The sequence below is a fragment of the Sorex araneus genome, chromosome 3 (assembly GCF_027595985.1).
Source record: "Sorex araneus isolate mSorAra2 chromosome 3, mSorAra2.pri, whole genome shotgun sequence".
In the NCBI taxonomy this organism is placed as follows: Eukaryota; Metazoa; Chordata; class Mammalia; order Eulipotyphla; family Soricidae; genus Sorex; species Sorex araneus.
Genome location: NC_073304.1, coordinates 196839821 through 196861977, shown reverse-complemented (window position 1 = coordinate 196861977; position 22157 = coordinate 196839821). Strand labels below are relative to the sequence as shown.

The 22157-nt window shown below is 54.4% G+C and overlaps 1 protein-coding gene across 1 annotated transcript in view; it reads right to left on the bottom strand.

The window, feature by feature from the left end:
• Window positions 1-10965, bottom strand: part of RAB11FIP4 (RAB11 family interacting protein 4) — a 101340-nt gene extending 90375 nt beyond the window's left edge. The window contains exon 1 of the mRNA XM_055133856.1: window positions 10602-10965. Within this exon, the coding sequence (XP_054989831.1) occupies window positions 10602-10760 (159 nt within the window). The 5' untranslated portion in view covers window positions 10761-10965. The remainder of the gene's footprint in view (window positions 1-10601) is intronic.
• Window positions 10966-22157: the final 11192 nt, after the last annotated feature.

Sequence of the window (22157 nt, the reverse complement as noted above, 5' to 3'; positions counted from 1 at the left end):
ATGACAAAAAAAATAATAATAGCCACACAGTGGAACGTGAATGTACAGTGCGGCCAAGGGCATGGCTTAGTGGCACAGCATCCGCCTTGCCTGTCGGCAGCCAGACCTGAACCCCGGTGCTGCTCCACTTCACGGAATACAGTCCCTGGCACTGTCACAAAGCGAACCCCCAGCATACCGCCGGTGTGTTCCCAGACTCCACACAACGACAAAGGGAAGGGGAGGGGAAGAATAAAGATAACATTTCCATGACTCATTTGGATTCCTAGATGCTGGAGAAGGTTTAAAAAAAAAAATCAATGTGACTTTTTCCCTCTCTGGAGAAGCCGTGTTTCTCTTGAACATGTATCTCTCCTCTCACATTTCTTTATTTTGTTTTGTTTGGGGGCCACCAAACACGGACATGAATAAGCTCTGGCACTGCTAGGGCCAGGGAGCTGGCTCAGACAGCAGGAGGGCACGTGGGAGCCCTGGTTCATCCCTGGCACTACAGGGTCTCCTGCAAAAAACAAAACGAAAGCTGGAGAGAATCTGACACTGATGCTGGGATCAGTGCTACAATACTGTGTCTCAAACTCACCTACAATGTGAATCAGTGCTTTAATACACTAAATTCAAAAACAAATCAATCAATAAAACAAGACACCAGCCTGTTCCAGAGAAGAGGCTGGGCCACAATGGGGGATATGTTTAGTTCTTATCACCAAGAAACTATTTTTTAAAAAGGGATGATCCTATCAGTACAGTAATAAGTAAAGAAGGGATTTGGATCCTTATCCCCAGAGTTAGATAGATGTAATGTCATCAAATTTTTTTTCTTATAACATTAAGAAATTTGGGACACTGAGGCTGGAGCGATAGCACAGCGGGTAGGCATCTGCCTTGCACGTGACCAATCCAGGTTCAATTTCCAGCACCCCATATGGTCCCCTGAGCATCGTCTAGAGTAATTCTTGAGTGCAGAGCCAGGAATAACCCCTGTGCATTGCCATGTGTGACCCAAGAAGAAAAAAAAAAGTTGAGACAAGAGAAAAAGTTAGATCAAAGCACTTAGAGAATCATGTTGGAGCAGTGTGAATGCAGACTAAATGGCAGGGACATCATTGGATTGCTGTGACGTGGGGTCCACAGTACTGGAGATGTGATGCTCGCAGGGCATTAGACAGGAGCAATTCTCTTCTCACACCCACTGTTTACAGGAGAATGTCAGAACGTCTCCACTTACTTAAAATGCTCCTGAAAAGCCAACTCCCACTCGAGGAGGTGGATGACAGAGAAACAGACCAGCAACAAGAGAGTAAGAGAAAAAGCAAACACAGTCACATGTTGTTAATTGTAAATCTGGGTGAAGAATGCGATGCTCACATATTCTTTCAGCCTTCAGGATTTGAACACTTCCAAACAAAGAATGAGGGGGGGGAATACAGAAAGAAAAAGAAAAAGAATTCAGAAGGGTTGCAAGGAAAAAGAAAATACCACGACGGAGCTTAGAGATAAATGCAAATTATGAATACAAATGAATGTTGGACAAGTCTCACAATAAACCTCAAGTAGAACAAAGTTAATAGTTTTACAAGGGGGAGGTATAAACAAAATAGTGTACTTATTCATGCTGGAGTTGGGAAGTTCCTAACCACTAAAGAAACAGTAATGTAAATTGGAAATAAAGTAGATGTGATATGGAAGCTAGTTCAAAGGGCTGAGCACAGGCTTTGCACGCAGAGGCCTGGGTTCCATCCTCAGTGCTGCACAGATCCCCCGGGTACTGCTGGGAGCCACCCTGAGCACTGCCGGGTGTGGCCCAAAACCCTCAAATAAATAACCAAACAATAAAAAGAAATATTCATATGTAGAAATACTTTTTTTAAATTTTTTTTTCTTTTTGGGTCACACCTGGCGATGCACAGGGGTTACTCCTGGCTCTGCACTCAGGAATTACTCCTGGCGATGCTCGGGGGACCATATGGGATGCCGGGAATCAAACCTGGGTCGGCTGCGTGCAAAGCAAACGCTCTACCTGCTGTGCTCCAGCCCCTAGAAATACTTTTGAGGAGTAAAATACAACCACAAATACAAAAAGGAAAGCAACAACAAGCAATGAATAGTACTGAAAAAAAAAATCTGTGGGTGGAGAGATAGCACAGTGGGGAGGGTGCTTGCCTTGCACTAAGCTGATCGAGGGTCAATCCCCAGGACCCCATATGATCCCCCAAGTCCTCTAGCCTCATCCTTACTCCTAGATGTAAGAGCCAGGAGTAAGCCCTACACACAACCGGTATGGCCCCCAAACAATCACTGTCACTGTCACTGTCATCCCGTTGCTCATCGATTTGTTCGATCGGGCACCAGTAACGTCTCTCTCATTGAGACTTATTGTTACTCTTTTTGGCATATCGAATACACCACGGGTAGCTTGCCAGGCTCTGCCGTGCGGGCGCGATACTCTCGGTAGCTTGCCGGGCTCTCGGAGAGGGGTGGAGGAATCAAACATGGGTCGGCCACGTGAAAGACGAACGCCCTACCGCTGTGCTATCGCTCCAGACTAGTTAAGCCAAGTAGGAAAATAAAATTTGTTAAAAATATAAAGATCCGGGGCTGGAGCGATAGCACAGCGGGTAGGGCGTTTGCCTTGCACGTGGCCGACCCGGGTTCGATTCCCAGCATCCCATATGGTCCCCTGAGCACCGCCAGGGGTAATTCCTGAGTGCAGAGCCAGGAGTAACCCCTGTGCATCGCCGGGAGTGACCCAAAAAGTAAAAAAAAAAATAAAAAATAAAATAAAGATCCGGGGCTGGAGTGATAGCACAGCGGGGAGGGCATTTGCCTTGCATGCGGCCAACCCGGGTTTAATTCCCAGCATCCCATATGGTCCCCTGAGCACCGCCAGGGGTGATTCCTGAGTGCATGAGCCAGGAGTGACCCCTGTGCATTGCGGGGTGTTACCCAAAAAGAAAAAAATATAAAGATCCAAATAAAAATCCCCTTTGGTGAAAATCATCACAAGAGATGGGTTCAATAGAGTCAGAGAGGTGGTATAGTGGGTAAGGTGCTTGGAGCCGAGTTCGATCTCCTGAGTCTACCATGAGTGAGTCCCTTCATTTGCCCTCTCCCCTCCCGGACAGGGGTCTCCCTCATTGTGGGTCTGAGCCGGTGTGTGTGGGGAGGTGCTTTCCCAGTGCCAGGCTGAGGGACTCTCCTCTCTTCACTTCGCAGCCACAGTGCACTGGTCCCCAACCCAGCCCTACCTGCCTGAGCCCAGATCTCCACTTTGGAGAGGAGTGAGCAGCCCTGGAGAAAGAGGCCTCCTTGTCCAGATGTCCCCCACCTCGAAGCTGAAGTCGGGGAGCAATGCACTCTGGAGGGCCGTAAGAGAGTGGAAGAGGCCGCCCCCCACCCCCCACCCCTGGCACCCAGACTCAGCGGGGTCACCACACACTAATGACAGTGCCCACATGCGGTAAAGCGGTGGTGTTCAGCTGTCAGAGCGTGGGCCGGACAGACACATGCAACCCCTGCTCTGAAGGCTCCCGCGCACCCTGCTCATGAGACGCAGAACGTGGCGGGTTTCGGGCACGGCGGCAGCGGGGAGTCTGGTCTCCGCGCAGGCCCAGGATGCAAGAGCATAGGGGAAAGCGCCTGGTGGCAAACTGGAGCCAGAAAAAGCCTGTTAGGGCTCTTTGATCACATGGGAACTGGCAGTGGGGGGCCACCTGACTCTGGGCATGGTGGCAGCAGTACGCCCCCCCACTCCTGAGCTGTCATCTACCTGTTGGCACCATAGGTAACTAGTTGGAATGATAGCTCCTTCCAGGTGCGGCTGCGCCCCCAAAGCTGGGCTACCCCAGATTTTAGAAACAGGCAAAACCTTGAACTGAGTCTTCTCCAGTGTCACATCTCCACATTTCTGAAACTCAGAGTGGTCATTCCTTCCCTCCTACCTCCTATTTGGGGGTGGGGCGGGGAGTGTGGTCCCTACATGTAGTGCTCAACTCCTCGCTCTGTGCTCAGGAATTACTCTTGGTGGGCTCAGGGGACCAAATAGGATGTCAGGGATCAAACCTGGATCAGCCGTGTGCAAAGCGAACTCTCTACCCACTGTACTATCTCTCCAGTCCCATCCCTCCCACACCCTGGCCCTAGAAGTACCTGGACTCTCAACTGCAGGCCTGGGTTTGAATTTCCGCACTCCCACTTCATGTAAGACCTTGGACAACTCACTGAACCTCTTGGATCTCAGGGTTTCTCTGAGGGGGGAAGCGAGAAATACAGCAGTGGTCAGCATGACTCACTGTGCCCATTCGTGCCCAGGGAGAAGGACAGTGGCTGCCGGGGTGCACTGCCCCAGCAGTAGGGTGGAGGGCGCAGAGTGTAGCAGGAGTGAGAGTTGAAGCCAGCAGGGTCTTTATGCTATTTCCGTTCTCAACAGTCTTGCCAGATGGGGTGTAATATCCACAGACAGGGAGATTGTGCGTCATTCATCACAAGTGGGTTTGTGTGTATGTGTGTGTGTGTGTGTGTGTGTGTGAGAGAGAGAGAGAGAGAGAGAGAGAGAGAGAGAGAGAGAGAGAGAGAGAGAGAGAGGGAGAGAGAGAGCAGACAGTGCTCAGGGGGTTGTTCCTAGCTCTGCTCAGAAATCACTGCTGGTGGGACCATGTCGGGTGCCAGGGACTGTCGCCTGGGTTAGTCTCACACACACAAGCATCTTACCTGCTCTGCCATCTCTCCATCTGCAGATGTGCCTTTAGACTAATCTGGACTTTTGCTTTCTGAAAGGCCTCAGCCCACGGCAGCTCCTGTGGCCCATGTGGGAGTGAGAGAAACAGCTCACTCCAAGGAGGGCTGTATCTCCTACCCTTGAACAGTCAGACCACCCCGCTCCTACGACCTGCAAAAGGACACCCTCTGGGCCCTGCCCCGGCTTCATCTCAGCTTCCCCGAGCTTCCTGTGCCTTTACCATACATGGCCACTTGTCACACCCTAAATAGGCCAGTCCTCGGGCTCTTGATGGTAGAGACACATATTGAAGGGCAGATGGATGGGCAGATAGAGAAGCGGGTAGAACAGTGGGTGGGTGGGGAGATGGATGGATGGATGGATGGACGGATGGACGGATGCATGGACAGATGGACGGATGGATGGAAAGCGAATGCATAAAGAGCTGTTATTGAATGGGTAGCTGGGTAGCTGGCTAGAAGGATAAGCAGCAGATGGAGCTCTAGGATCCAGCATTGTAAACTGAGTTGTGACCCTATTGAATGTGGGAGATGTGGAATGTCTGGCGGTGTTGTAAAAGGTTTCTGAACACACAAGGACCAAAAACTAACTCAAAATCAATTCCAGGTCTTTCTGGCAATGACTTGCCTGTGTTGCATTTTTCAGGCGAAAACACAAGTGGAAAACTCAAGGTTCCCTGGGCCAGGAGACTGATCTCAGCTCCCTGCACGAGAGCTGAGCTCAAGGGCCTCATCTGGTCTGAAGGGCCCTGCTTAGGGGTGAGTGGGCTCTCACTGGTGGGCAGAACTCTTCTAGAACAGTCTAAGTGCTGGGTGAACTTCACTCTGCTTCCAGTTTTTGTTTGTCAGCCCTCTCTCTGCCTTGCCCAGGTCTGGCCTTCAACAGCCCCGCCCCGGGAGGCTGGGATGACGCTCCCCCTTCAGCAGGAAGGAGAGGCCCCTGCTCAGAGGCTCCCGGTCCCTGTGATCCACCGGGATCACAACCATGTATGATCTGGAAATGATCACACGTGGCTAGCCAATGGCAGAGGCACCGCTCTGCTACTTTAGTGTCCATTCCTAGAAAGAGGGATGGTTTGGGTTTCCAACTGGCCAGGGAAGAAGATTTTAGAACAGGAAAGGTGCCCCCAAACTCTCTCTGATGTCGCCAAGGCCTTTGCATGATTGAACAGAAGCAAGAGGGGTTGGAAGCCCAAAGGTGGACCAGGAGAGCAGGAAGGAAACTGAAGACTGGCCCCAGAGTTTGCAGTTTTTTGAGAGGGGCTTTCTCAACAATTCTTGGGGGCCCTGGGACCACTGCCAGGAACACACAGCCTGGTCACATGGGCCCTGATGGGCCAATGCTGGGCCTGAAGCTATTGATGGCCCCCAGAGTCTCATCCAATAGCATAAAGGAAGCCACTTCTCCCACAGATTGGGCCTGAGGGTCCCAAGCATGTGCTCTCCTCATTTGGACCACCAACCTGGCTCCTGCGACCGGATCTCCACCCCACCTCCCAGACACCCTGGTTCACGACAGCTTCTCCAGAGACTTAGAGCTAATAACAGCAGCTTGTCTGATAGTGCGGTAGAAGCCAGCTGTGTGGACGTTGGACCATGCACTTCACATCAACCGACTGGAGGCCCACAGCGGCCCACAGGAACGGGACTATTTCACTTTCTTTTAAAGAATGAGCAGGGGCTGGAACAACAGCACAGCAGGTAGGGCACTTGCCTTGCATGTGGCCAACCCGGGTTCGATTCCAGCATCCCATATGTCCCCCGAGCACTGCCAGGAGTAGTTCCTGAGTGCACGAGCCAGGAGTAACCCCTGTGCATCACCGGAAGTGACCCAAAAAAGAAAAAAAAATGGGCAAACCTAGGAGCTTAGGGGGGAAGGCAAGAGTCAGGGGCCAGCATGGGCTCGCTCCGGGTTCTGAGCTTGTCAGAGAGCTGCTGCCTGCTTTGGGGCAAGCAGCTCTGCATTCCTTCCAAGGACAAACTTCCCATTTCACATGACCAGCTCACACGTGCTCATCCAAGTCCCTGTCTTTTCTACACCAGGGGACCCCAGAGGACAGAGAGATAGTACAACGGGTAAAGCACTTGTCTTTCATGCGGTCGCCTTGGGTTCGATCTCCGGCATCCCATATGGTCCTCTGAGCACCACCAGGAGTAACTCCTGGGTGTGGAGCCTGGAGAAACCCCTAAGCATCATCAGGTGTGACCCCCAAAATAAAATAAATGAGGGGATTTGGAGGGACCAGTGTAACATGCAGAAAACATCAGTACTTGAGCCCACACTTGACTCCATGCCCAGGAAGAAGCCGCATTCCCACTCCAGCCCCTCACAGAGCTGCCACTGGCCCTGATACCCTGCAGCCCGGTGGTGGCACTTTCTCAGGTTTTGATTTTGATGACCCTGACAATTTTAATTAAAAAAAAAAGCTTAGTTTGAGGGGCCACATCTAACGATGCTCCCGGTTCTGTGCTCAGGGATCACTCCTGGCAGGTGAGGCAAACACCTTACTCACTGTCAGTCCCTGCCCTTGAGCATTCTGAGAACTGCTGGCAAAGTATCGGGTGAAATGTCCCTCAGCTGGGGCCTGTCTAATGTTTAGTCTCCTAGACAGGGTTGATGGGTTTGGGGAGGAACAGGGCCCATCCCACCCCATCATACCAGGGCACATACTCTCTATATGACATACATAGGACCACTGATGACCCTGGGGGCCAGTGGGCCTCGGGATGGCCAGGTTTCTTTCCCGTAAAGTAGCTCCTCCCCCTCTTCTCAGACCAGACGATGATTGCCAAGGACCAATTCAGCAAACATCTGAACTTGGACGCTCAGGCAGGTCTCAACACAAGACACTGCACTTTCTTCAGTACAGAGTTTCGCAGTCATTCATGCGTGCCAGTATAATCCCACAGACAGTGATTTTATGCTTTGCAATCTATTGTGCCTGATAATGCAAAGCATTTGGTTCTGGTATCACTGGCATTCAGGGGGGCGTGGGGGGACGGTGGTAAAATGTGAACAGGCAGCTCCCAGAAGCCAGAAGTTCCCCAAACCACATAGCTAATCCGTGTTTCACCCTCCAGCACCATCGAGGTGGGCTCTCAATGTTGAAGCCTGATTAAAAAAACAAAAGGAAACTCATTTTGTAAGGGGTCCCTACCTGCAGGGTCAGGACAGTGCCCACCTGTAATGCACATGGGGACTGGACTGAATGTGGAACCAGCAGATCTGCAAACTCTGAGACCCAGGCAACAGTCTGAAAGACTCCCGCGAGCCTCGGGCCCTGTCCGTGGTCCTGCCCAGGTTTCCGATCTGCCCATTAGGTTCAGTCACAAGGCACCCGCTTCCCCAACCTCCTCCGGCAGGCAGCAGAAGGCTGGTAGGATTTAAAATGCTCCCAACTGTCTGACACATGGGATGAAGCTAACCAGATGAAACATAATAGGAATAGAGACTAAGTAACGGGCTTCAAGGAACTGACACAGACCATAGGTCCTATCTCTTCAACAAGACCTGGTTACTAAAAAAATTTTTTATATGCCTTGGAATAAGCAAATGTGCCATTCTGGGGAGAAAAATGGTGCCAGACAAATGCCAAAACGGACATTTCTGGGTCGAATAGGGAAATCTTCATAAGGTCTCTGCATATTAGATGAGATGAGAATTTACTGAAGCAGAAAAGTGTTGATCATTTACTGGAAAAGAATTCAGGTTACAAAACAGTATGCACAGCATGATCTCATTTGAAGGAGACAATCTACATAGATGCAGAAAAATGTCTCTGGAAGGATGTGATCAAGGAGTCACAGCAGGGCTCTCTGGCGACGGGGACATAATACTCTTTGCTTGCCTGTATTTCTAATTTGCTGCAATATACACAAATGAGCTTCTTCTGTAATAATAAAATATTGGACTTAAAAAAGAAAGAAACTGCTGACCCTCTAAGAGTGAAGAGGAATGCCAAGCTGGCAGAGATTTCTTTTCTTTTCTGGGAGAACACACCCAGATGTGTTCAGGACTTTCTCCTGTCTTTGCCCTCAAGGATCACTCCTGGCAGACTCGGGGGACCATATGGGATGCCGGGGATTGGACCCGGGTAGGCTGAATGCAAGACAAATGCACCCCCTGCTGTACTATTGCTCTGGCCCCTCACAGAGATTTCTAAGAAAGATCACAGGATGGGGAAGGGGGGGTCCAAGAACAAAAGCTTAACAAGTGGAAAGTGAGGGTGCCGTCCAAAGGCAGCCCTGCACCAAACCACTGTGTGCACGTGTGAGGCGGAGGGGCTGGCCTGATTCTGGGGTTCTCTTGGCCCCAATCGGGGTTGTTCCAGGGAAAACTGAGTCACATAATTATGGACCATGGGTGGCAGCTCCTGGGCCAGCAGCCAGAGGTCTGGCCCCTGGAGCAGAAGGACGTGGTGTGGCAGTGGCCTGGGGTGCCAGGAGCAGGGGAGTGTGGCCTGGAGAGAGGAGATGGGGGAGGGTGCAGAGGGGAGCAGGCGCAGGGCCTGTTTTTAAATATGCAAAGGCTGTCACACAGAGGCAGCCCTGAAGTCCCTGTGTACAAGCCCAGGGACGGTGACAGGCAAGGCTGGCTCCAGCGTGCATGCAGAAGGCCAGGCTGGACAGGAGCTGTTCAGCCTGGCGGTGAGATGGGAGGTTGGCTCACTCCTTCCAGAGAGTTCTGGGGCGCCCTCCTCCCGTGGGGGTGGGCCATGGAGAGGAAGAAGGGCTCACAAGCCCTTGGAACAGGGATGCTTAGCCCATCTCTGAGGAGCCACAAGCCGGGAGGGCTGAGGGGGGAAGAGGGCTGTCTGCAGGGAAGGGGGATGGGGTATCTGCAGTTATCTCTGGTGGAGCCCCAAAGGGCAGGGCCGGCTGCAGCAGGCGGTGGTAACGGCAGCCTTGAGCTCCTGAGCCCGCAGCCTCCTTCCCCAGGCTCCCGAGACTCCCCTCCAGGCCATGCCCCCCACACATGCGAGGCTGTCACTGCCAGGTAGAGGGAAGACAAGAATCCAGGGCCCCTGCCATCTGCTGGGCCTGGTGCTCTGGGGCAGAGCTGCCCCAGCAAGTGCTCAATTGAGCCCCGGGGTCCCCAACTCCCCATGCACAGCGCACGGCCATGGCCATAGTCGTGTGGGGACTCACTGCTCTAGGCGTGTCACCTGGGAGCACCTGGGACAGCATGAGGGTGAGGGTGAGGGTGCGGCTCACCCCTGGTCCCAGATCTCAGCCCCTGTGCCCGGGCATGAGAGGTCACCGGTGTCTTGGGCATTTACTGCCATTCCCCAGGGATCCTCTGCTTCTAGCCCTGCTAACAACCCACACTGAGTCTCCTTCCCCCTAACAGACACGGGGCCCCCCAGAGACATCACTCAGCTGCGGTTATGCCGGGCTCTGGGGGTTCTGTGGGGCCAACAGTGCCAGCAACCGGTCAGGTCTGTCCAGCCCCGCGTGACAGGGGGTCCCTGGATGCCTCTTTCCTTCCGCGGCCCCAGTGGAGCACCCCAAGAGTCCTCCAGCGGGGCGCGCATCTCCCCACCTCCCCGCCAGGACACAGCTCTCCGCCCCGCACAGGGAGGGGACGAAGGGAAGGGGCATCCGAGCCGGGATCTGAGAGCTCTGTGACCCCGAAGAGGGGAGCAGACCGGCAAGGGGCCCGCGGGCGGGGGAGAGGCGTAAGCAGAGCGTCCCCCCCCCCCCCCACATACACCGGACCCCCAGGATACGCCGCGTGACGCTCTCGGCCGGAAGAGGGGTCCGACGGGTGGGAGGATCCCAGAGAGGGACCCTCCGGGGAGGGGGTCGCGCCCCGCCGCAGGCTGCGGGGCGGGGCGGGCTGCGGGGAACCGGGGCGCGGGCCTTACCTCCTCGCCCTGGCCGAAGCGCAGCCCGAGCGCCGCGACGCGCTCCACGCGCAGGAAGCCGTCGGGGTCGCGGCCGCACACCTCGAACACCTGGCGCAGGCGGCGCACGGAGCGCAGCAGAGCCGCGGGGGCGCCCGCCCAGCCCGCGCCGCCCGCCATCCGCGCCGGCCCCGCAGCTAGCCCGGGCCCCGCGCCGCCGCCATCCCCGCGCCGCGCGCAGACAAAGGCCCCGCGCGCCGCCGCTGACTCCGTTTCCCCCGCCGCGCCGCGCCGCTCCCGCACCCCGGGAAAGCCGGGGCGGGGGCGCGCACGCCCCGCCCTCCCCGCTCGCACCCGCGCCCGCCGCGCCTGTCCGCAGGCTCCCTCCCAGCTCGCACCCGCTCTCTTCCCGCTCGCACCCGCGCTTCGGCCCGCCGGATCCCTCCCCGCTCGCACCCGCGCCCCGGCCCGCAGGATCTCTCCCAGCTCGCACACGCGCCCCTGCCTCCCTCTCCCCCCCTCCCGCCGCACCCTCCCCGCTCGCAACCGCGCCCCAGTCCTCCCGCTCCCTCCTTGCTCGCACCCGCGCCCCGGCCCGGCGGATCCCTCCCCGCGCCGCGCCCCGGCCTTCAGGATCTCTTCCCGCTCGCACCCGCGCCCCGGCCCGCAGGCTCCCTTCCCGCGCCCGCCGCCCCGGCCCTAGCAGGTTCCCTGAAGCTCCCCGGCAGCGCCGGTTGTCCGGCGTCTCCCAGGCGCGTCCCACTTTGGCGTGGGCCACAGTCACACGCGGCCCTGGGAAGCAGAGGCGCAGAGAGGTCTTGCACACAGCCGAGGCCGCGCGGCAGGGCCCGGATGCCACAGAGCCAGCGCACCGCTGGACGGCTCGAGCCTGGGGCTGCACAGTCCTCCACGCAGCCCGGGGTCACCCCCAGGAGGGGAAGTGCTGGGCGCAGGGGAGGACGGAGAGGGGTAGGGGGCTCACGATCTCCCCCCCCCCGACGCTTGTCCCTGCGGGTCACCCCAGCGCCTACCCCCACACCTAGCCCCAGACGGAGGGGGCCACAGTCCCCAAGGTAGCACCAGTTCCCCGCCCCCACCACCCAGTCTGCTCAGAGCCTGCAAAGGAGCTGCTGCACCAGGCATCCTGCCCCCCCACCAAGTACCCCCCAGGACCAGCCTGGCTCTCCTCTCCACCTCCCTCTGTGTGGCCTTCAACTCCACTACTGGCCTTGACTGAATCCAGCTGCCTGCCCTTCTGTTTTCTGGCTCAGAGGACTCCTCCCTCTGGAAGCCTTCTCTGATATCCCTCCACCTTGCTTATTATGCTAAGTTCCAGCCCAGATACCTGCTTGGTGTATAACTTATCTGTGGGTGCAGTATCCATTTTCCCCACCCCCAGCCCTCCAGGGCAATGTCCTGACCGACTTCTCAGCACCCAGTCACCAGGCCGGAGGTGACATGTCTGTGGTCCCTGTCCCATCTGCAGGAACCAAGTTTCCTTCTTGCATTTTCCAGCTCCACACGCAGCAGGCATAGGCCAGGTGAGGGAACTGGAGGAACCCTCGAATTCCCGCTGCAAAGCCATCTGCTGACGAAGAGAGAGTCCAGGGGAGATAGTTCAGGGCTTAGGTGCTTGCCTTGTGCACAGCTGCCCTGGTGACACAGCCGAAGCTCCCTTCCCCACCCCCTCCCTTTCTGCAGTTTTACCCCGTGGTGGTGGTGGTGGTGGTGGTGTGTGTGTGTGTGGGGGGGGGGGGGGTTGTTGCATGGCCCATGTCTGCTTCTCTCACTGGGCGTGTGGCTGGGCCAGGGCCCAGGGCCAGGGCCCCACAGCAGCATCTGGGGTGCTCACACACTTCCGTTTGAGCCCCTGAGCTGTACTGGCCTGCTGGAGGTGCAGGGAAAGGGGGGATCCGTGTCCCTGCTGAACTGAGAAACGGCTGGCTGGCAGGTGAGGTAGGGGGCGGGCACCTGGTGAGTCTGAGACAGACCCTTGGAAGGTGCTGCTCACGGGGCTTCCTGGTCAATGGGCTCAGACCTGACCCAGAGCACAGCCAATGCAGCTGAGACTCAGGCTCCAGCCAGCTGTGATTTGGGGATGAGCCGGTGTTGGAAGGTGATTAAGAGGGTCACCAGGAGCCCCCCTCCTCTTCCTTCATGTGACCTGCAGATCCCCAGGGGTGCCCACAGAACCTTAGCGGCACCTTAAGGGAGCAAGCTGGGGCTCCCCGACTTCCTTTTTATTTTTTTTAGTGTTTTGTTTTGCTTTTTGGGTCACACCTGGCCAATGCACAGGGGTTACTCGTGGCTCTGCACTCAGGAATTATCCCTGGCAGTGCTCAGAGGACCATATGGGATGCTGGGAATCGAACCTGGGTCAGCCACATGCAAGGCAAACGCCCTACCTGCTGTACTATTGCTCTAGCCCCTCCCCGACTTTCTAAGGGTGGGAGCTGCTCACCCGTGTGTCACCTTCCCAGGGACAGTGAGTGTCTGCAGCTCTTGGTTGGGCTGGTCACTCCCCTGTTGAGAACCCCCTCCCCCCAGGCTCTGGGCCCCTCCTGTCTCTCCCCACCTCTCAGCTCCCTCCCGCCTCCCTCCACCTGGGATATCCCCTCACCTCACTTCCTCTGGACACTTTCCTCCAGGATTCCTGGCAGTGGCCCTTCCTGCAGGGCCTTCCTGAGTCACACCCTCCCTCCCTGCATTTATAGGGAGGTGACAGACTATGGGGTCACCACAGCTTAGAAGAGTGAAGCGAGGTAAGACATGTGAAGGTCAGCACAGGCCACAAGACACAGTTGCTTTTTCTTGGGACCCGTGTCTCCTGTTCCTGATTTATCACTGGAGCATCTGGGCAGCGGGCATGAGAGTCCACCTGCATCACAGGCATGACAGCGGCCCGGGCCTGAGGCTTCAGTTCCCATTTCTGACTCCCAGCTCCCAAACATGGAAGCTTCCAGAACAAAGGATACATTAAGACATGGACAAATATGGCTGAAAATCCTACCCCACCCATGCCCCCCCGGGTCCCCCTCACCCCGCCGGCTCCTGACCCCTGACCTCCACCCCAAGGATGCCTGTGTTCTCATCCCTGGAACCTGCGAAGGTTACCTGGTAAATGGGAAAAGAAACTTTGCAGATATGATTGAATGAATGATCCGAGGTGATCACCGTGGATTATCCAGGTGGGTGCTAATTGCCAGGGATCCTCTGATGAGGGAGGCAAGGGGCAGATGGAGCACAGAGAAAATGGGCGTGGGCAGAGGCGGAGGCGGGAGAGATGTAGCCGGCAGCCAAGGAATGCCGGCGGCCCCCAGAAGCTGCAGGATGAGGCACAGCTTCTCCCCCAGAGCCTCTGCAGGGGTCACGGCGCTGCTCACCCATGTCACCATCCCGGGGACAGTGAGTGGCTGCAGCTCTTAGCCAGGGTCTGGGGTAGTTTGATTCAGCAGCCAGGGGAAATCCAGACGCCATACAAATATGTGGGAAGTTATTAAAGACCATTAAGAGCCACGCTTTCAAATTCTGTTTGGGGGCAGGTGTTGGGCCCTACCTAGCAGTGCTTAGGGCTTACTCCTGGCTCTGTGCTCGGGAGTTACTCTTGGCCATGCTGGGGTCAGCAGCATGTAAGGGCAAAGCCTCACCCCTGTACTAGCCCTCCAGCCGCAGGCTTCGGAATTCTAAATATGGCAGAGCCTGTTGCACCCAGCTGTCCTGAGACTCTGGCCAAGTCCGTGCCTCCCGGCCTGGAGAGCGGCCCCTCCTTCGCCCAGCGGACCCCAGGAGAGAGGAAAGGCACAGGCCTGGCTCCACGTGTGTGTGGGGTGGTGACTGGCCCAGCCCCCCAGCCTCGTCTGGAAATGGGGCAGGAGTCACAGTTTCTTCCCGCTCCTGCCTGCTGTGAGTGTCTTCGTTTTCTTTTTTAAACAGAAATAATTATCGCGCTGCAGGGGAAAGGTGGCATGAGCTGCTTCACCTCCCTCACCTTGTCCTGAAATACCCAGGGAGAGCGGGAGCTGCCAGTCCACCAGGGTGGGGGCGGCCAGGCTCCTGCAGGAGTTTACCTGCAGGGCAGCAGGATGGGGGGCGGTGCTAGAGGGGAGCAGCGCCTGCTGGGGGCTGGCACTCCAGCTCAGGTCCTGAGAACAGCCCCTCACTCACTCATCACTCATCACTCACTCACTCACTCATCACTCACTCACTCACTCATCACTTACTCACTCATCATTCATTCACTCACTCACTCACTCACTCACTCACTCACTCACTCACTCATCACTCACTCATCATTCATTCACTCACTCACTCATCACTCACTCACTCACTCATCACTCACTCACTCATCACTCACTCACTCATCACTCATCACTCACTCACTCACTCACTCATCACTCACTCACTCACTCACTCACTCATCACTCACTCACTCATCACTCACTCACTCATCACTCATCACTCACTCACTCACTCATCACTCACTCACTCACTCATCACTCACTCACTCATCACTCACTCACTCATCACTCACTCACTCACTCACTCATCACTCACTCACTCATCACTCACTCACTCACTCACTCACTCACTCATCACTCACTCACTCACTCACTCATCACTCACTCACTCATCACTCACTCACTCATCACTCACTCACTCACTCACTCATCACTCACTCACTCATCACTCACTCACTCATCACTCATCACTCACTCACTCACTCACTCATCACTCACTCACTCACTCATCACTCACTCACTCATCACTCATCACTCACTCACTCACTCACTCACTCACTCATCACTCACTCACTCACTCACTCACTCATCACTCACTCACTCATCACTCACTCATCACTCACTCATCACTCACTCACTCACTCACTCATCACTCACTCACTCACTCATCACTCACTCACTCACTCACGCACTCACTCACTCACTCATCACTCACTCACTCACTCATCACTCACTCATCACTCACTCACTCATCACTCACTCACTCACTCACTCACTCACTCACTCACTCACTCACTCACTCACTCACTCATCACTCACTCACTCACTCACTCACTCACTCACTCACTCACTCACTCACCCTTTGAGCTCCACATCCTTCCTAAATTAGGGGCTCCCAAGCCCAGCAGGATCATCCGCCTCCTCTTTCTCAGGGCTGGGGAGGCAGTTCCCAGCCCCCCCACCTCACCTGGGGGGGCCATACCACCACACCCCCAGCACAGATCTACACACTCCCTGATGGCCTGTCTACAGGGGAGGGGTTTCTAGGTCCTGGGCCGCTGTGGGCAGCAGGTGGAACTCGCCCCTCCAGCCCCCCAGGCCCATCTGCCGACCCTGCTGTGCTGTGAGACACAGAGGCCGGGCCTCTGCTGCACTCCTGAGAGATGGTGTTTCCTCAGTGTCTCCACGTCTTATCCTTAAAGCACTGCTGGGGTGTTTTTCCAGGGTCACTGCTGTTCTTCAAATGCCACCTATTCCAGGAAGCCTTCCCTCACTTCTCTGCTTTCACAGAACTCTATTTAGACTCTCTCAAAGTGTTTTCGTGATGCTCATTGGTGCCCACCTGCTGCCCCTCTCCTGGCTGTGCTGCAGGGCCCCTCTGGACCACGTGGGCCTTCTTCTCTTGGGTGGCCAACAGGAATGAAGGAATTGGGACCGTGGCAGCTCAGCTCAGCTTCATTTTCTGCTTCCTCTGGTCTGGGAAACAGTCCCAGCTCCTCCTTCTTTTCTTTCTCTCCCTCCCTCCTTCCCTCCCTCCCTCCCTCCCTCTCTCTCTCTCTCTCTCTTTCTTTCTTTCCTTCTTCTTTCTTTCTTTCTTTCTTTCTTTCTTTCTTTCTTTCTTTCTTTCTTTCTTTCTTTCTTTCTTTCTTTCTTTCTTTCTTTCTTTCCTTCTTTCTTTCTTTCCTTCTTTCTTTCTTTCCTTCTTTCTTTCTTATTTTCTTTTTTGCTTTTTGGGTCACACCTGGTGATGCACAGGGGTTACTCCTCACTTTGCACTCAGGAATCACCCCTGGCAGTGCTCAGGGGACCATATAGGATGCTGGGAATCGAACCCGGGTCAGCCACGTGCAAGGCAAATGCCCTACCCGCTGTGCTATTGCTCCAGCCCCCTCTTTCTTTTTCTTTCTTTCTTTCTTCCTTCCTTCCTTCCTTCCTTCCTTCCTTCCTTCCTTCCTTCCTTCCTTCCTTCCTTCCTTCCTTTCTTTCTTTCTTTCTTTCTTTCTTTCTTTCTTTCTTTCTTTCTTTCTTTCTTTCCTTCCTCTTTTTCGTGGGGGAAGCCATACCGAGCAATACTCAGGGCTTACACCTAGCTCTGTGCGCAGGGATCACTCCTGGAGGGGCTTGGGGGACCATATGAGGTGTGGGAGGGTTTAGTTTCTTGACTTTCCACTTGAAAGGCGGGTAGACATCCTAAACCACCCAGCTATCCCCCTAGGTCCAGTAATTCCACAGTAATTCCATCGTGTGTGTGTGTGTGTGTGTGTGTGTGTGTGACAACCTGTTGTGTGAAGGACTTCCTTCTGGATTACTCCTGGCAGGGCTTGGGGGATCATACGTGGTATCAGGAATTGAACCGAACCTGGGGTCAGCTGTGAATACAAGGCAAGCTCTCTATTTCTCTGGCCCCTAAGTTCATCTTTGGAATTTCAATATTTTCATCTATAAAATGGACTTTAAACCACACCCACCTCCTAGAGCCACATTCTTCCACCCCTGGTTGAAGGATGGATGTGGGTCTGCAGGTAGAGGAGGGTGAAAACCACTGATCTCCTGCCTGGGCTGTAACTGCAGACCTGGGGACCAGCAGGCAGGAAAGGCGCTGGCCCGAAGGGGTAGAAAGGGTGAAGAACATGTCAGAGTTGTAAAGACAATATAAGATCCCATGCCTTACTCTCCACCGTGCCTAGCCCCTCGCCTGCCTTGGTGTTTCTCCCACAGACAGGCAAGCGTAGACATTCCCACCCGGAGCTTCCTATCAGCTCTAGAGTCCATCTTTGCCTTGAAGCTTAGTCCCAGGCCATAATATACCCGGATGCCCCAGGGTCTGAGTGGAGGGTAAATGGCAGCAAGGTGACCATGCCAATGATGACACGTCCCCTCTTTTGGGGACACCTCCCTCCAGGGGATCATGCATCCTGCTCTTGCTTGGTTTCTGGACAGATTTGTGGGCCTGTGGGCCGACCATGTCCTCAGAGAACTGGCCAGCCTTGGCCATGGAATAAAGGGAAGATGGAGGTGCGGTGGGTGACTGGGCCCTCCCTGCCTCCTGCCAGAGGAAGGCGCCTGTCTGCCTGAGGCCTGAAGGTCCCAGAGCCAGAGGCAAGGCTGGGAGACACCTTCCTTCAGGAAGCCTGGAATTCCACGCAGGAAAGCGAGTGCCAGGGTCGTCATGGCTTATGGTGGCAGGGGTGGGACCCTGGGTTAGTGGCTTCCTGATGGCTTCCAGCCTCCTTTCTATGCAGCAGCTGGAGTGGCTGGTATAGTTCTCAGGCATGAGCCTAAAAGCCCCACAACCAATTTTTACTATTAAAATCTTTTTTTTTTTTTTTGCTTTTTGGGTCACACCTGGCAATGCACAGGGGTCACTTCTGGCTCTGCACTCAGGAATTACCCCTGGCGGTGCTCAGGGGACCATATGGGATGCTGGGAATCGAACCCGGGTCAGCCACGTGCAAGGCAAACGCCCTACCCGCTGTGCTATCATTCCAGCCCCCTACTATTAAAAATCTTATGAAACAAAAAGACAACAAATCCCAGTGTCCAGCTGAAGGTCTTGCAGGGGGCTGGGCCAGTCCATTGCACTGAAATTCAGGAGCACAGAGGCCAGGCCACTCCTTCCCCTGGGAAGCTCCCGGCAGGCTTGCTGAGGTGTTAGCTGCTGGGAGGGGGCGGGGCTGAAGGCTGCCACAGGGGGACAGACTGGGGAGAAACTCCAGCCTTTAGCCCAGCTGCCACGATGGGCTTTTTCTGGGACCAAGCCAGTTCTCTTGCGCCCCCTACTGTTCAAGGAGGGCTTGAACATTCAGCTCCTGTCAAAAGGGACCTTCTCTGCCGCACTCATGGACAGGCTCTGAGAGAAAAAGCTGGGCGGACCCAGAACACTTCTCTGCCCTTCCTCATTGCCATCCCTCGCAGGTTGTGGAGAGGTCCTCGGGAGTGCTAGACTGGTCTCATTTAGGATGGAAATGGTAATGATTTTCTTCCGCTGACACATAATGTGTAGACAAGGACTTTTACACATCATCCCCAGATTCGGGGGCTCAGAGGGCCAGGTCTGGGGCAATGGACCTGGGCTTATGTTGTCCTGCGATACTGCTGACCCTAGGAAGTCATGTTTGGGGTGTGGGGTAAGACAGATAAGCTGTAGCTGGAGAGAGTGAAGCTGCAAAGGGAACAGTTTGCCTTGCACGTGGCCGGTCCTGCTTCCATCCCCAGCACCACACGCGGTACCCTGTGCACAGCCAGGAGTAGTCCCTGAGCACTGCACGCTGCTCTCAGCACTGCCAGGAGCAAGGGCGAAGACTTTCCCCCTCTACAGTAACGGGCCATCAGCACAGTATTCTCTTTCTCTCAGGCAGTCGTTCCCGGTGCGACTTCTCCCATCCCCTAACCTGGGCCTTTCCTTAAAATTAACTTTTATAAAACTCCCTTTTAGTCTCGAAATATGGGATGTGATAATTTTTAAGTACGGAGGGATATTTTTTTTCTTTTTGGGTCGCACCCGGCGATGCACAGGGGTTACTCCTGGTTCTACACTCAGGAATTACTCCTGGAGGTGCTCAGGGGACCATATGGGATGCTGTGATTCGAATCCGGGTCGCCCGCGTGCAAGGCAAACGCCCTACCCACTGTGCTATCGCTCCAGCCCCAAGTATGGAGGGATTTTTATCTGGTAGTATTTGAGGGTCCTCTTTGGGGTCCTGTCCACTGTGATGAGGCCTTCCAGGAGGTCTGGCATCGCCTGCCAGCATCAGTTCTTCTCCCCCTGGATAGAAGAGTCTCGACCAGGAGTTCCCGGGAAGTAGAGGCCAAGTCCCAGCGGGCCTGCACCTCTGGAGCCTTTCCCCGCGGATGCTCGGCCCTCCGGTGCTGGGCTGGCTGGCCTGGCAGCTGCTGGCCACAGGGTAACCATTTTCAATTTAAATGAAACCAAAGTCAGTTCCTCAGTCTCTAGTGGCCCCACTTCAGTGTTGCCGAGGTCATGTGTGCTGAGGCCGTGAGGCCATGTGGCACTGTGCTGGACGGTGTGGCAACGGGACACTCCTGTCTTCTGTGGAGCAGGTGCAGGCAGTACGTCTGTCTCTCACTGGCTGGACTGGCTGATCGGTAACTCTGGGGGTCATTCAGGGGTCCTGGGTACTGGGCTCAGATTTACCTGCCTACCAAGACTTGCAGGAGGGGTTAGAAATAAACTTCTTGTTCAGCCGTGTTGTTTTCAGTGAATGCTACTGGGCTCAAATCTTGTTTTGCTTTCATTGTTATTACTGTAACTTGTAGACAGCAAATCAAAGCAGGCACGCTACATTGTTGTGTGTGCAATGGACCACAATCTAACCTATCTCACCTAATGACAAAATATTTAGTTGGGAGTGGGGATCAAAGACTGATGAGGACTAGAGAGATAGTACAGGAATAATGCACTTGCCTTGCATGTGGTGGACTCCGGTTCGATCCCTGACACCACATATGGTTCCCAAACAGAGACAGAAGTAGCCCCTAAGCACTGCTGGGTGTGCTGGGTGTGACCCAAATCCCCCACTCCCAACAAAGAGCCCAAAGATCGATGAGAAGTAAACTCAAATGTGTCAAATGTTGGGGCTGGAGCGATAGCACAGCGGTAAGGGCGTTTGCCTCGCACACGGCCGATCCGGGTTCGATTCCCAGCATCCCATATGGTCCCCTGAGCGCTGCCAGGAGTAATTCCTGAGTGCAGAGCCAGGAGTGGCCCCTGTGCATTGCCAGGTTGTGACCCAAAAAGCAAAAAAAAAAAAAAAAAAAAAAGAGCCCAAAGATCGATGAGAAGTAAACTCAAATGTGTCAAATGTTGGGGCTGGAGCGATAGCGTATTCTAAGATTCTATGTTTCATTGTGTCGTGTAGTGTGTGTGTGTGCGTGCATGCGTGTGCTGGGTGTTGAACTCAAGAGTTTCACTGAGTTAATAAGGCAAGTCCATGAACTATATCCTGGCCCTGTACTCTTCTTTGTTTTCCTTTTAAAATTTTCATATAAATTAACCCTTATAACATATTAGTGGACATTCCAGGTTGCATTTTTACAAATGGCATATGAGACAGACTGAAATTTCCCTTTGAATTCTGAGACTCTCAGTCTCATTTGTCTGTTGGAGGGTCCAGCTTTCTTCCTTTCTTTTTCCTTTTTGGTTTTGGGTCCCACTTGGCCGACTCAGGGCTTATTCCTGCCTCTGTGCTCAGGGATCGCTCCTGGCGGTGCTCAGGTGAACCAGGTTTGGTGCCAGGGACTGGTCAGGTCAGCCGCATGCAAGGCAAGTGCTTGCCCCACTATACTCACTCTCTGGATCCAGGTCAAGTCTTGCAATATTTCTGATGTCATTCCTGAGGATGCCAACTATGCCCCTGATAATAAAGGAAAATTTTTGCAAAAGTTATTCTATCGTGGGTCCTGGCTTAAATTCTTCACTTTTTTCTTCTGACCTGGCTCCTGGCACTTGATTCTTCACTTTGATGGCCAGGAGCTGGTCAAGGGATAGGTTTCATCTGTTCATATGTTATGTCCACAACACAGTGGTAGGATGCTCCCTTCCTCCCATCAGGTGTTAAGCAAGCTTCATTTGTTTGAATTAGAAAATCATGTTTCAAGACGGTTTTGCTTGCTTGCAGCCATTTTCCTGCTGCTAGTGCCAGGATCAATCAAGAACTTACTCTCCTTCCTTCACAGCCGCTCACTGCTGGCAACTTCCCCCCTCCCATTTAAAACATTTTGATTTGTATTATTTCCCCTTCAGCCTTCTTTTTGTTGTGAAGACTAATGACGGGGAGGTCACACATTTGGTTGCCAGGAAGGAATTCAGCATGTGGAGGGACACTGGGGAGTCTCCTGCCTGCAAGGCGGGTAGGAATTCTACCAGGGCCCTGCCACTGCGTTTACCACCCTGGCCCACCCCCAGCCATGCTTTCTCATTTTTTTTTTTTTGCTTTCTTTTTGGGTCACACAGGGGTTACTCCTGGCTCTTCACTCAGGAATTACTCCTGGCAGTGCTCGAGGGACCATATGGGATGCTGGGAATCGAACCCAGGTCAGCTGCATGCAAGGCAAACACCCTACCTGCTGTGCTATCGCTCCAGCCCCCTCTCATTAATTTTTGCAAGTGGACTCTAAGATCATTTTGTTCAGAGGTACTGTTGGGCTTGGGACTATGTTAGACTGTATGTTCATTTGGGGCGAACTGGCTCCCCGCCCTGGGAAGTGGGGTGTCTCTTTGTGTACTGGGCCCCCCAGTTCACCCTGGGCCATACACCTCTGTTCGAGCTGCGCTGTGCATCAGTGACAGGAGGAAAACAGGACGACTCAGTGACTTCTT